Source organism: Lissotriton helveticus, chromosome 3_1, assembly GCF_964261635.1.
Source record: "Lissotriton helveticus chromosome 3_1, aLisHel1.1, whole genome shotgun sequence".
NCBI classification, from domain to species: Eukaryota; Metazoa; Chordata; class Amphibia; order Caudata; family Salamandridae; genus Lissotriton; species Lissotriton helveticus.
In genome coordinates, this window is record NC_136061.1 from 916,630,214 (window position 1) to 916,645,538 (window position 15,325).

Below are 15,325 nucleotides of genomic sequence, written 5' to 3' on the forward strand. Positions count from 1 at the left end.
AATTTTGAATAATTTAAATGATTGCGTTTATATAAAGTTTTCGTTGAAAAATCTGTTACAGAAACGGTTGCTGCTGAACTAAATGGCAGTTTTTTTTCATGAATAAACATTACATGATTTCCATGTATGGAATACACACCATTATGAGTTTTTCTCAAAAATTTTGAGTCAATGTTAAAAAAAGAAGTGCCACAGAGAGGAAATCAAGTCTTACCGTAAGCAAAGGTACTTACTTCTTACAAGGACATTAGCAAAGGACGTGGCCTGTCCACAGCAGTTTGTTATCTCCACACTGTAATCAGCAGAATCATCCATGGAGCATCTAGGAACACAAAGACAATGTCATATCTAGGTCTATGTTGGGGAATCATTTTCATATACCATCTTCTGAAATCTCTCTTTTTCTCTACAAATCCTATACATGTATATACATCCTCCATTTTCTTCTGCCTTACTCAGCAAGTTAAAGCTTTTATTCATAGAGTTCTCCTCAAATAACATATACAACCATTTGGCACCCTCAATGCATCCTTCTTTCAGGTGCTTTGATGTTAAGCCAGACCACCATTTTAACATTTGAGAAAGGCCAAATTTAGAATAATTTTTTGTGGTGTAAAAAAATTAGCTGTGGACTTATAGGAAAGTTAGTAGGGGTGAGATCTCATCGTGTGGGCACCATACAGGACATATCAGTTGTGACACAATGGGTGGGGGTCGGGACCAAATTAAACAAGATCAAAAACTCACCACACAGCCTTACTGTATAGACTAAGGGAGAGACATGCCCACTCCTGGATATCCAATGAATGTGAATGTATATACAGCCAATATAAATAGTTCTCATGTATAGGCAACTGTTATCCAGAATTGTATGGAATTTCTTAGGCCCTCCTTAGCCTACTTGCAGCAAACGTGAAACCGTCTATGTCCACCTGAATCTCTAAAACTGGTGCACAACATTTGGCAATGTCATGATTTTACTTCACTGGATTGATTTCTTCTGGAATGAACAAGAATACCATTTGTTGTATGGTACTTCCACTGCTTTCGGTTCCTTGAGTACAGACATTGCAATTATATGAATATTTTTAAAACCCCAAGGTGATTTTGGAAACGTATGTTGGCAATTCATTTCTTATTGACCTTGATTTTATGCTTCCTCTTTACCATTAATCAAATGTTAGCCCTTGTCGAAGCTCAAACCCAGGTGGGATGATTGTCTTACAGCTTATACTTTCTCAGTAAAAACTAGGCATTTGTCTGACAACATAAACATCAAAACTGTGCAAGACTGATTCTATACACACCATCAGGATATGTTGACCTTAGTCCTGCTAGCTCATAGTGCACAATCCGTTCCCCTAACTGGGAAAGGTAACAGGTAGAATAAGCAACCTAAGAACATGACAACCCTAAATCCCCAAGGAAATTGTGGTAAAAGATCTAGATCCTTTTTATTTGGTTACTCATGCATACCCAAAGAGATACACAAGAAATACACAACATGATGTTTCAATATTTATTGAAGCAGTGTGATTCTTGAGTTAAATACGTATGCTGCAATAACCAATAGAAGGAAACATAATAGCGTCATCAGGAATATAAAAGTGGTGAAGAAGATAAATAATTCAACCATTGTGCTGTTTACGGAGAATATATGCAAGCATATAAATACTGTTATATTTTGCTCCTACCTAGCGCTACCTCTCCTAGTGTGCTAGGGTGGGTGAATCTGCCAAAACCCTGTAGGGTGATCTAACTCCCACGTTACCTGTAGGTAAGTTTAATCAGGAAGGCCGTCTTGGTGGAGAGCTGGGCTTCATCGCTCACATGAGGTAAACAGGAATCAGCTGGGCTGGGATTCTGGCATGTGATGACCTCTCAAGCTAGAGAAATGCTCCTCTAACTAAACAAGGGAGTGATGTTTATAACATAAACATCACTGTGTTGCCATGCCGAAGTCCCAGCCTGGGCGCTATTGTTCATTCTATTGTGATAGCGCAGTTGCCGAATGGACAATAGTAAACAACAACATTTTGCTCCGGATTAACACTTCAAGGGAAACACCACATGCGCTTCCTATCACCATAACACCTTTACCAGATTTCAATTCTGAGGCAACCATCACCACTTACAACAATGGTAACGTCTTCATCCAATTTTCTGATTACAATCTAGAAAGGCTTGACAACACTTTCATGAAGATCAAAAACACAATGTCCAACTATGCCCCCATCTCCTCTCAAAGTCCAGGTCCCTCCCCCCACTCAGGGACTGAAACAAGGGCACCATCCCATCCTCCTCTATTTTATCTCCTATGCTACCTCATGTCCCCCCCCCCCTGTCTTGGCAAGACAGGAACCGTTGCTGATGGGCCCAGTTACTTTCTCCAAAAGATGATTACTGCCATTCTCACCTTATCCACTCACTGGAGCGGTGCAGGCCCTTAGCTCATAGAAGGCAAAGAAATGATAACTACTGCCCGAGTTTGGCCAACAGCCTCAACCAGGAGACTATTCGTGCAACAACCTTATTGACTACCCTGGCCTCCGACTCGCTAGGAAGGACCTCCTGATAGCAGAGGTTGTCCATTGATTTCACATCTAATAGTCCTCTTCCTATCCATCTTCCTAGCATCACTCCCAGCAGCCCCTCTCTAGTCCTTAACTGCCAGCCTTTCCTTTCCCCACCACCAGTGGTCCCTCTGGGTAGCGGACTTTCGGCGACACATCAGTGTGCACACATTCTTCATCCACCCCTAGGTCACACTGCATTCCCACCCATTATGATGAACCTTCTTCGTTTAATGATAAACTTACGGACCTTAGTCAGGACCTTCAGTTAGTTAAAGCCAATCTCCAGAAACGTATATACATCACCTTGAAGGTTAAGAAGCACTTACGTTTTAACTTGACCTCGCAGGATCATAGAACCCCTCACTGTAATCATTCACTCCAATCTCTATGGTACGTCCCAACTTCTCTAATCATGTCTCTACGATCAACAAGAATTCACTGAACCCACTTGTGAGATCTCAACCCCACTCCAATACTACCTCCAGACCCCAGATGGTTACTGAACACCTATCTGATGCTGACATGCACTCCTTTCTGCTATCATATACCAATACACACAAAGATTCGACACCCTTGCAGAGCATCATCCAGGCTATTCCCTCCAAGCCGCATAGAGAACCCAGTCTCAAAAATAGATCCATGAACAAGCATAATCTGCTTCAAGTCTACACAACACACCATGAGACAATAGTTACCAAATATAATCTCATATCTTTGCTCCTTTATTGCAGATCAGCGTGAAAGTATGCAGCTGACATTGCTGATCTCATTCTCGCTCAAGACCTAAACCTCCTTATCTTAACTAAAACATTGCTTAAAGATTCATCCCCTCCCATTTTAGACATACTAGTACCATCCAACAATGACATCATCGGAATGGACAGATCTGGAAAAGCTGCGGGTGGCATAGCATGCAATTACCCCTCCACACTCACCCTTAAACAATCACAAAATGTTACAATGACTTTGTGTGAATACCTAGGTATAGAAATATGGAGCAATAACAAACTTGTATTTAAACTGCACACAATTTTCCATCCCCTGGGTAATAACTTACCTTTTATTAAACAAATTATGGAGACTCTCTCCTCTAACTCAGACCAACACACCAATCAGATCTTCCTTGGGGATTTCAAATTCCATTGGAATAACTTAAATGACCCAATTTTTTAAGATCTTCAAGGCCTTCGCTATAGACCTCAACCTCACCCAATCTTGCAATGGCCTAACAACCAATAGAGGCTCCAACCATGAACTAATCATTGCCAAGGATAACCAGATACACATTGAATCTGTAACAACCTGTGACTAGTCTGATCACTACTAAGGGCCTTATTATGACTTTTACGGTCTTCCAATGGAACCGCCACCGCAGCAGCTTCAGGAAGACAGCCAAGTCTGTGATGAGCTCACCAGCCGAATTATCAGTTTAATCCAGGGTGGACGGGTGGTGCGACGGTGGTCTCATGGCAGCAGCTGTGTTAGGCTCATGGGAGAGCCTAAATAGCATTCCACCGCCATGAGAGTGCCTGCACCACGTTCCAGCTTGGTGTGGCATGCACCATGACATGCATGACACACTGTGCAGGATTGAGGGTGCAATTCCATGAGGGTACAACATGTGCTGCCCTGCATGCACCCCCAGACCCAGATTCGGCCCCTTACCTGCATGGCTGCCACCCTTTTTAAGGCGGGTCCCCTCCATGAAAAGGGCAATGGATATGCAGGTCGTAATATGCCTGAAGGTGCCCGCACCAACACCGGCAGCATATTCAGGCAATTTGCAGACCATCATAGTTATGCATAGTTACTCAGTAGTTTTGATATTGAAATTAAATTTGTGATATTTCTGTCAGTCGATATTTGTTGTCTCGATATTATGTCACTGATCCGTCTCCACTTGGGCCTATATTGTGACCACATGACAGATGAAGGGTCTGGTTCCAACCAAACAGAACCGAGTTGTATACATAGGCTGAATGGGCATGCAGAGTGCATGCTGGAACAGTACGCATCTCTTGAAAGTTTCTCAGAAACTGTGCATACTGGTAATATGCCTGGAGTTGCTGGCCTCTGCTCTCAACACGGGTCCACTCTTGTGCAAGATGAAAAAGGGCTCTCACCTCTCTTGGCAGGAACATGGGATCCACTGAGACTGTATGGTCAGCCATCATCCCTATGGGTTCAGGGGTGTGTTTGCAAGGGGCATTGTAGGTCTTCAAGTGCAGGCTTAATGGATTAATGAGCACATTCCTGAGGAACTTGCCAGGCTACATCAAACAAAATCCCACCCGATGTGAGCCCCAAGGGTTCTACTTCTCTGACAGCAGCGTAACCTGGTTAGGGAGTTATTTTCTCTTAGATGGATTTGAATTTTAGAGGAAGGCAGCTACACAGGATGGGGCATCTGCTGTTACCAAGAAGTCATAATACAACTAACATGGTGATTTCAAGCAGTTAGGCAGCAGAGCCCACAAGATTACTGAAAACACAAACACAGAGCCATTCATCGGCATTCACAACGACTGGGCCCGTGGACAAAGCAACGAAGTTCTAGTCTTATTAGCCACAGAGTCAACAGTAGGCAGTAGGCCTGCCGAGATGGCATGATGAAGACCAACCTGGAAGCACATTTTCTGGAACCTAGAATGATTAGTCCTGTTAGTGACTGCACCCCCATTATGATTCCTTTATCGACCCAGAAAGCAACATGTACTGAAAGGGTATGCACAGATGCTCCTGGTTGTGTTTACCAACCTAGTGAATGCATAATAGAGTTACAGTAAGTGGGCACCCACACAGAAATAGTGATTATTTGAGGGGGCTTGCAGTGGAAACCCAAACCTGGGGAATGTATGCTCCTGGCACAGCAAGCATCCTGTAAAAGGTCAGTGGTGTGATAGCTATGGGTTGCAAAAATGGACACTCACGTGTGACGAATGCATGTCAATGAACGTTCTCTGGAGCTGGAAGTGGAGAACCATGCAGCACATGGTGGTAGAGGTCACTGGTATCATTCACCCAGAATTAAATAGCTACTAATTACTGCAGGTGGACGGTGACCTAGTACAATTCGAAAAGTCCTAAAGGTTACCAAATTAAAGCTTATCTAGTCAGTTAGCTCAGCCTTGAAGTCAATATTAAAAGATTGTCATTGTATTGTTTGCCTGTAAAGGTTTTCCTTGATATTCAACCAGCTGCCAGCATTGTTCCAAAACCTACGGGAGTTCCAGGCGAGCTCTAACCCGTCCAAACTGGTTTTTAAAATCTTGAAGGAGCTCACAGTGAACAGACTTCCCATTACGGAGATCGGTTCCCTTGCCCACTGTGAGTCGATAGCCAGCTTCTTTGTGGAAAAAGTAAATGCCATCTACCGCTCTTTTCCCAAAGTTGACCCTGACAGTACGGCCTTGACATTGCGAACTCCACAGTGTTTGGCCTCTCTCTCCATACCATCGGAGCAGGAGTTTAACCTCCTAGCGGCCAAGGTCAAGTCTGGCTCTCCGGATGACCCTTTGAGACCTGCCCAGTTTATGGACTCGGCGTCCCTCTGCCTTCCTCCTATTCGTCATCTGGTGGAGCAATCCCTTACCATCGGTTCAGTTCCACCTAGTTGGAAGGCTGCCTGTGTCATGCCTATCATAAAAAAGCCTGGATTGGATCCATTGAAGCCGGAGAGTTATCGACCTATCTCCCTCCTTCCTTGGGTTGCAAAGATTACAGAGGCCCATGTTAACAACATCTTAACAAACCATCTGGCATCTGCACATCTTTTGGACCCGACACAGAATGGTTTTAGATCTGGACATAGTACAGAGACGGCACTCCTATTCATGGTTGAACACCTCCGCTCTGTACTAGATGCAGGTCAAACGGCGGCACTGGTCCTTTTGGACCTTAGTGCCGCCTTTGACACTGTATCTCACACCATTCTTATTCGAAGGCTTAGTGAGGCAGGCATCTCAGGCAGGGCGTTAGATTGGTTTCAATCGTTCCTTTCGGAACGATCTTTTCAGGTGGTGGTGCCACCGTTCAGATCCAAGCCCCACGCTATCACTCAAGGTGTCCCGCAAGGCTCGGCGTTGAGCCCCACTCTTTTTAACCTATACGTCCAACCTTTGGCGGAGGTTGCGAAGAGTTGGGGTCTCACTATGGTATCTTACGCCGATGATACCCAGTTGGCGGTGGCTCTTAATGGGGACTCTGACCAACTGGCATCGAACTTTGCGGATGGTTTGAGGGCTGTTGCTAGCTGGCTTACGGCCAACTGTTTACAACTCAACGCCCTCAAAACTGAGGTGATGGTGTTGGGGAAACATCCTGATCTGTGGGGTGCCAGCTGGTGGCCTAAGGAGCTGGGACCCCCCCCAAAACCTGTCTCCGAACTTAAAAATCTTGGCGTCTGGTTGGATTCCAAACTAACCTTCTCGTTCCATACTAAGAAGGTGGCATCCATGTGCTTCGGCATTTTGCGTGGGTTGAGGCCTATCCTCAAATTTTTCTATGCTCCCACCCGCCAGATGGTGATCCAAGCTAGCGTACTATCGAGGCTCGATTACGCGAGCTCACTGTTCTTGGGCGCCAACCAGGCGGAAGTCCTGCGACTCCAACGAGTGCAGAACGCAGCAGCTAGGGCCCTGGTGGGTCTGCCGCGCTTCTGCTCAGTCCGTAGCACAATTTCCAAATTGCAAAGGCTGCCAGTAACCAGACGTATAGAGTTCAAGGCCCTCTGCTTTGCATTTAAAATTCTTAAGTTTAATACCCCCATCATACTTCAGCGCCTTTTGTCTTTATAACACTCCTTCGCGCAGCCTTCGATCTGCCGGCCAAAATTTGGCACTTGTTCCCCGCTTCCAAAAATGTAGATTGGGTGGCCGTTCATTTACGGTTTTGGCCTCCAAACTATGGAATGCACTCCCGGCCCACATTCGTTCTGTGGAGGACCTTCTTGCTTTCAGAAGAGCTGTCAAAACTCATCTTTTCCCTTTGTCTTATTAATCGTTCCCTACTTTTTTCTGTGTTATTGGTTGTGTTATCTGTTCTAGAGACAGCGCCGGGACGCCCCTTAGCTGGGGCAGCTGTGCGCTCAAAAAATCCAAATAACATAACATAACATAACATACTGTGTCAATGTTAATGAGCTCTGGGTGGGCAGTCAGGTAGGAGTGCACCACTTCAACCAATAACTGGAATGAAGGTATGAATGGGCCATTCATTCACTACATTTTTATTGATCCAAATTATCCATAAGAATCAGTTAAGCCGACCTCGACTGTAAATACTGACCTACCATGGATCACATTGCAAACCGAGTAATTCCACGGAATTCCATTAAATTGAGTCTACGATATGGGACAATAATGTCTGTTGATCCATGGCCCCCTCATTTATAAACTTACCCCATGGTTTTCACCCCTGAGATAGAAACAAGTCACTGTCAACAACATAAAAAGTGTCTTCATTGAGAATATAAATAGATAGTTATGTCGAGTCGGGGTCTGGTAGCTCAGTTGACTAATGCGTCCACTGCAGGGGCCTGTGTTTGACCATGGACCTCTGTTTGACCTAATGGTCACGGGTTCAAATCCTGGCAAGTCGACTCAGCCTTTCATCCATCTGAGGTCAATACAATTGTGTAACAATAAACATCTGTTATTCAGCACCAAGATGCCTACGGGTGAACGTGCGCTTTACAAATGCACATGTTATCTTATGTTAAGAGACAACTCCTGCAATCTCAAGGATTCCGAGTCTGCACAATAATGCTGTAATGTCATGGGCATGACGCATAGAGGAAGACACCATACGCAGCTAGTTACACGTGTTGTATGCTGCTGGACTAAGCAGGCTTAAATAAGTAGTACCAAAAATTGAAGTGGGTAGTGATGGGGATTTGATCGCACCTCTTTCGTTGTGTGCAGCTACGTAAATATTGTCCAACAATCTTATTTCATAATAAGGGTCTGTTTGGTACATATGCCTCGTACTACCCAAATGCAATTACACACTTTAGCCTCGGCTTCCGTGTTAATCATGAAAGACAAATACCATCGCACTCCTGCCAACAATCTATCAACTGTTATTCTCGAATCTTACTATAGTCATTAAGTACAAACAAAAAATATTCAATAACACAAAGTCAAATGTTTTTCACTGATGTTTCTATTTTAAGTTGGTACAGAAAACAGCCAGTCCGGAAAGTACAGCCGACATGCGTTTTGTCACGCCAGTGACTTTTTCAAGGCTAAGGCAGCTGTATTGAAGCCGCTGATCCTAAAAGGCGATCCGATTAAGTAGTCAAGATAAAGCAGTGGCTGAAGAAATGTGGAATCCGAAAAGACCTTATGAGTATGAAAGATGTAGAAATTCACTGGTGGTCACCATGAGGTCCATGAACGACAAAGGACGTCTGTATTGTCCTATTGAATATTTTTCGTTTGTACATAATGACTTTAGTAAGATTCGAGAATAATTGTTTATAGATTGTTGGCAGGAGTGCGATGGTATTTGTTTTTCTTAAATAAGAAGTAACAAGGCTCCTCAGACTAATTCTGAGACGGCACAATATGTCAAAAAGCAGGAAGGCACTGGAAGGAAGGTTTGATTCCATAAGATTTAAACTAGTGGTGCTCGGCTTTGTAATTATCTTACCCTCACCAGCACTAGAACACAGGACCCCGACTCTACAGACTGGCCTATCAATTGAAACCTTGTAATTCTACTTCCTCACAGACTGCTCCACATGTGGACAGAAATGGATCACCAGGTACTCCCAATTTCAGGCTCAAAATACTTAGAGGAAATTAGTTTTGGCGAGCAATTACCGACAATAAATCCTGAGGGATCTACTTGTCAGTGTGTGTTGCAGTGTACCACGAGGGTGGTGTTGGATAATGGTTACCAGATGCGTTGGGGTTGATCACCTGGGGTATGGGCTTTATCGTGTAACAGGCTACCAAGACACATAATAAGAAAACATATGTCTCAGACAGTTACATTGTTGATTTCCTTTGCGTTGCTTGAATTTTACAAGATACTTTCCTGAGCAACATGAACGCAAAGGAGGGCCGGTTACGTTCACACACCATCAGCCACATTACTAACAGATTTAGGAAAAAGTGGCAACCGACTGACTACAGGTTGTAGTCTGTAAAATAGGTCCTAACGAAAGCCCTGTGACTTTTAAGCACAACAATATAGGACAGAAACATGGTGACCGGGGGCAAGATGAGGGAGGCGTGCTAAATTACCTAACGCCACGTCTTTGAAGTTTTTAATCTTGTCTAAGGAGAGAGACCTACATAATAAAGTGATATGATGTATTCACTTGAAACCACTCTTCTAACATTCCATAAATACCTCTCACAAGTGCTCAGGAAGACTCCGTCTGGCAACAGCAGCTGTTGGATACTTACTTTGCCCATCCCACACCAAAAGGGATAGGTGTGTGCAGATTGAATTGACCCTTTCGTTTGGAGGTTATAATATTTTCAAGAGGGACAGAGATTTGCATACCGTCCGATGGAAATAACCTCTGTCTTACAATGGATTTAGCTGTCTCTTAGTTTCATTTTAAAAGGGAGAAGAAAGCAAGAAGCAAACCTGGCTTTACAGTGCAGTCTTGTTACTAATTCTTTAAAATATACCTTCAATTGTTTTTCGCTCCACCCGGACGAGTATTTATCACTCACCATTTATTGGCTGCATAGGTGTAGCACTCCCTTCTATGGGTTGCTTGTATTGCAATGCCCGAGGGACTATACAACATCTCAAAAGTGCTCGGAATCATTAAAGATACCATTATTTATGCTGTGCATTGTATGCAAAAGCAGTACATTTTGATTTATTTTTTCACTGTCGAAGTTTTTTTTTCATATTGCATTTGTAACTCACATTTTTGCCTCCTGAAGCACTTCAGACACATTGCAAAAGAAAAATTTGCAAAACCAAAAAGACTTGCTTTAATGTGCCAGCAAACGCAGGAACAGCAGCTGGTTGTATTCTTAGGCGCATTAAAGACATATCTTTTGGCTGTAGGTGCTTGTTATTCTAACTGAGCCATCAAGCAGTAAAGATGGCTCAAAGAAATAAAACAAGCCTTTTAAGTGGAAGAAAACGTTCCCTGAAGAAGATCTTTCCATCTAAACCAGTCTTATTCATAACCTGATAGTGTATTTTTCACCGGGAGGTCGATGAGTGAGTGCATCTTCTAGATCAGCTTGGTACCAGGAAAAGAATCCTATTTAATCTGCACGGTTGTATGGCGCACCCTACTGGCCTAAGTATGGACGTTTCAGGAAGCATTTGTTTGGTTTATTAGGTCTCGCACAGAGACCTAATGCAACCAAACCACAAAACTGACTTTTTACGATGAGGATTTCCAACAGTTCACGTGAATCACGTGACCACAAGCTCCTCGTGCACGAGCTTGCATTCGATCATCAAAGGCAGCCCAGTCTCCCTCACACAAGCTTCTCCCAGCAGGCAGCACCCCCCCCTACCTTTCCATATGGTCGCTCGAGTTGCAGGCAGCCTCCCTCCCACCTCCCCCCTAATTGCTTTAATTTTCACAGCCTCAAGGCCGTGAGCTACTTCAAAGAGATCCGCTCCGTAGCTAATCAGCCTGCCCACCCCCTCCCTACATCTGACAGAACAATGCAAACGTGTCCTGCAGAACTTGTTTTTAAATCCGTGCTTTTCGGCCACCCCCCCGCCACAACAATGCCGAGAGCTTGTTTATCTCCCGCGCTTGGCAACCACGCAAACATTCACAATTTTTGTTTCGCTATTCAGCCTTTCCACCCCCTCCCTACATCTGACAGAACAATGCAAACGTGTCCTGCAGAACTTGTTTTTAAATCCGTGCTTTTCGGCCACCCCCCCTCCCCCCGCCACAACAATGCCGAGAGCTTGTTTATCTCCCGCGCTTGGCAACCACGCAAACATTCACAATTTTTGTTTCCCCTTGATTAATTAAGCAATATAATTATCAGGGCTTGTGATGCAGCCTTTCGCCAACAAATCTCCAGAGGGGCGAAACAATAGGAAGTCTGTCAGTATGAATGCATTCCACGCGCCACAGATGCACGAGGATATCCGAAACAATGAGAGAAAATGCTGCCTGCAACTGAGCACAAAGCAAGCAGCTCTCAGCACGCACATATTGCCAGAGACATACCGCCGGCTCCCTGGGACACAGATACCTCGTTAGATACCGGCCGGTCCGATAAGATTCATTTGCAGTCATGTGGTGCTACGTTTGGCCCGTTGCATTACTTTAGAGCCTGACTGACGTTTTTTGGATTGAAGAGGCGGCTGTAAATTCATCTACTTTCACCTCGCTTCTCACCCCCATCCCACTTCAGTACCCTTTTTTCCTTCTCTTCCGTTTTCTCTTCTCACCACACCTCATCAAGCATTCTTCCTATTCGTCTCTTTCACGTATTGCCTCTTCTCTTTAATTCCTTTCTTTAGTGTATCTGCGTTCCATTTGTTTCCCCTCTTCTCTGTTCCTTTTCCTCTCTGTTTTATTTCCATGACCTTTTCTCTAGTCGGCCTCGTTTTGCATCATTTCCTTTCATTTTTTTTCTCTTTCCATCCACACGTCCCTAAACCTAACTCCCAGTCTCATTTCATTCCGGTAGGCGTTATCATATCTTCTCTCCTTTCATCTTTCTTCTGTCCACCCTCTTTTAATTCTTTCTTCCTCCCCAGCCCTCTTCTACACAACTCTTGCCTCGCAAACTCCTTCTACAACCTCAAGTGATTTCCTTGTGCACACAAGTGATCTGGTCTTTCCTGTGCTAGAGGGGTTTTCGTGTAGAAATCGACTGAAAGCCCAGTGTTGTTCACAATCACGTGTTGGACTCCAGTGCCTGAGGGCGTTTCATATGTAGACGCTATAGAAATCTATGAAGACGGTGTGCCGAGCTTTTGACAGCCCCATGTCACCGGGGCACCTCCAGCCATGTCTGCTATATTTTTCACCAACGCGAAGCAATTCTGGGACTTGGATTTCTCCTCCCCCTCCCCAGCCAGCTTCCCCCAGGCCGTGTTCCCTCCCACCTTTCCTCCTCTGTCCCTCTCTCTCCCTACATCCAGCGCAGAATCCATGACTGTCACGTCAGTGCCTGCCACATTAGGCACTGGTAGTGTTTCTTACCAATCTGATGCACTTTAGTTATTGTTTGGAAACACTCTGGAAATCTTCGAGAGATGCCGACCTCTTACGGAAATGTTTGCAGGGAATGTTAGAAGACTACTGAAGTGCTATTCGCACATGCTGGGTAAACAAATGTATTGCACGTAGAGACTGGAGGCTTTCCCAGCCACAGGTATCCGTCCCCGTTAATAGTATTCCTCTCCTTATTTAACCGTCCTATCTAAGGTTCTACTCTAAGCTGTGTTGAGATGCGATCTCTAGGCAAGCTGGAAGGTCAAAGCGTGTTTACAGACATGGCACCACGTGTACGGCAAAAAATTACACCTAACTGTCCTGACGAGCACTTAGAAATACATCGCATTGTAGATAAAATAAGTGCGAGTTACCTCTTTAGTCTCCTTCACTAGCGAGCGCATTGCCTACCATCTTCCAGAGGCTTCCTTTCATGTCGGAATATCCCAGGGTCTAGTAAATAGTTCCCAGTGCTGCCTTTGTGTTGTGTTGTTTCATTGCAAACAGCTGATGTGAATAACTCGCACCACCTTCTCTCCTTATTACCGCAGTGATTAGCCTTTTGCATTCTTACAGAACAGCTTGTGCACTTCTGTGTCGCGGCTGGTGTGAAGGTGGTACATTCAGCTCAGAATCAGAGCTAGCACTGCAGTCTCTTATAGGGAGCGATGGGATGACGTAGTAACTCTGCTTATTATTATTTCACAAGGCTGCACTAGTCCCCTTGTGCACCTCTGTGTCGCAGATGGTGTGAAGGTGCTACATTCAGCTCAGAATCAGAGCTCACACTGCAGTCTCTTGTGGGGAGCGATGTTTTTTTCGCTAAAAACCCCGGACTCAAAACAGCTCTCTGGCATCCCTCCCCTTCCCATCCACTGCCTCTCGCTCCTCTCTACCTTCTGTCTCTGCGCCTCTTCTGTTATTTCTTAACCTACGCTTCCTCCCTCATTTCTTCTCCGCCCTCCACTCTCTCAATGCGTTTGCCTTCATCTGCCTCCGGTGATGAGTGAGTCCTGTTATTCGTTCTCTCCCACTCACCGGCGTCACCCCAACAACTGGTTCAAATATGTTCTCTCAATGTTTCAAGCTTTATTACAAATGTCACAAAAAGATGTTTATATTGCACTTCTGTTCTTGTATTTTCGTCACAATAAAATACACTGAACATAATCTTCACAAAAGTTATTTACAAAAGTTTAAGCTATTGCCATTATAAATTACAATAACTTGTAAATATTAATTATTTAAAAAAATAAAAGCCATTGTTATTTGTAATATCAATACATCTAAGTCACGTAAATACAATAATATTGCATTTCAAATGCTATAGGTGTCACATTTGCGAAAGTTAAAACTATTGGCATTGTAAATGACAAAGCTATTAATTTCGCTATTTTCAAAACCAACACATAAATAAAAAAATTGTCATTTACAATACCAATAGCTCAAACTTTCCTAATGCGAGACCCATTGCAATTTAAGCAATTTGGGAGCCTCGCATATGGAGGGCCACCTTCTTGATCCCATCTTTTCGAATATCTTGGACCTTAAGGCCCTGCCCGCCTGTCCTCTGCCGTGGTCAGACCATTTTCTTGTCCCAGTAATTCTGCAGTGTGATTTAAGACCTGCCCCTTCTCAAAGGGTTCATATCTGGGAGAGAGCCTGGTCCAGGCTATCAGTGGATAATTGGATTGCCAAACTTGAGGACTCCTGTCCTCCTTTAGCCTTGGACCCGGTTGTAGCCGACAGGGAATTCGATCTGTGGGTGACCAATTCCCTGGATGCCATCCTCCCAAAAAAGAGAGTGGCAAAGAGGGGAAAGAGAATGGGTTCTGCTCCATGGTATTCATCGGAACTGCGAATCCTTAGGAAGGGATGCAAAAAGTTGGAGAGGGCGTGGAGGAAAGACTGGGGGGTGGCCAGTCGGGAGGGATACCGTGCAGCAATTAGAGAATATAAAAAAGCCCTTCGTGGTGCTAAGGCCCTTTTCTTTGAAGAAAGAATAAAAAGCTCCTCCAACTCGTCAAGAGAGACTTTTAAAGTAGTAAAGGAGCTGCTCAAAATTCCGGAGCCCCCGGTGACTTATGATAGCCCCGCTGAGAAGTGCAAGGAGTTGGCGGAGTACTTCCATTTGAAAATAGAGAATATCATAAGCGCGTTGCCTCAGTGTGTGCAAAACGCAGACATGGGTAATCAGGAAGGAGGAGACCATGCCCTATTGGACACTTTTGGCCCAATATCTGTGGCAGAAGTCATGAAGGAGTTGGAGTCTATGAAGAGTGGTTCTCCTGGGGATCCTGCCCCTATGAGATTTCTGAAACAGGTGGCTTCGGTCATCGCGGCTCCTGTTACAAACTTAATCAATACTTCCCTCGCCCAGGGTGTGGTGCCGCCGAGCTGGAAAAGAGCAGTGGTAAAGGCTCTCTTGAAGAAACCTAATCTGGATCCTTCGGATTTGGCAAACTTCAGGCCCATCTCTCTGCTGCCGGGACTTGGTAAGATAGCTGAAAGGTTGGTTAATCATCGTTTGTCAGCCTTTCTGGAGTCAAACGGTCTGCTACGAGAGTCACAAACG

At 44.5% G+C, this 15,325-nt stretch overlaps 1 protein-coding gene across 1 annotated transcript in view; it reads right to left on the reverse strand.

Annotated features, from left to right (window-relative positions):
• Window positions 1-15,325, reverse strand: part of MYOM3 (myomesin 3) — a 451,709-nt gene that overhangs the window by 243,243 nt on the left and 193,141 nt on the right. The window contains exon 7 of the mRNA XM_078681253.1: window positions 234-322. Within this exon, the coding sequence (XP_078537379.1) occupies window positions 234-322 (89 nt within the window). The remainder of the gene's footprint in view (window positions 1-233; window positions 323-15,325) is intronic.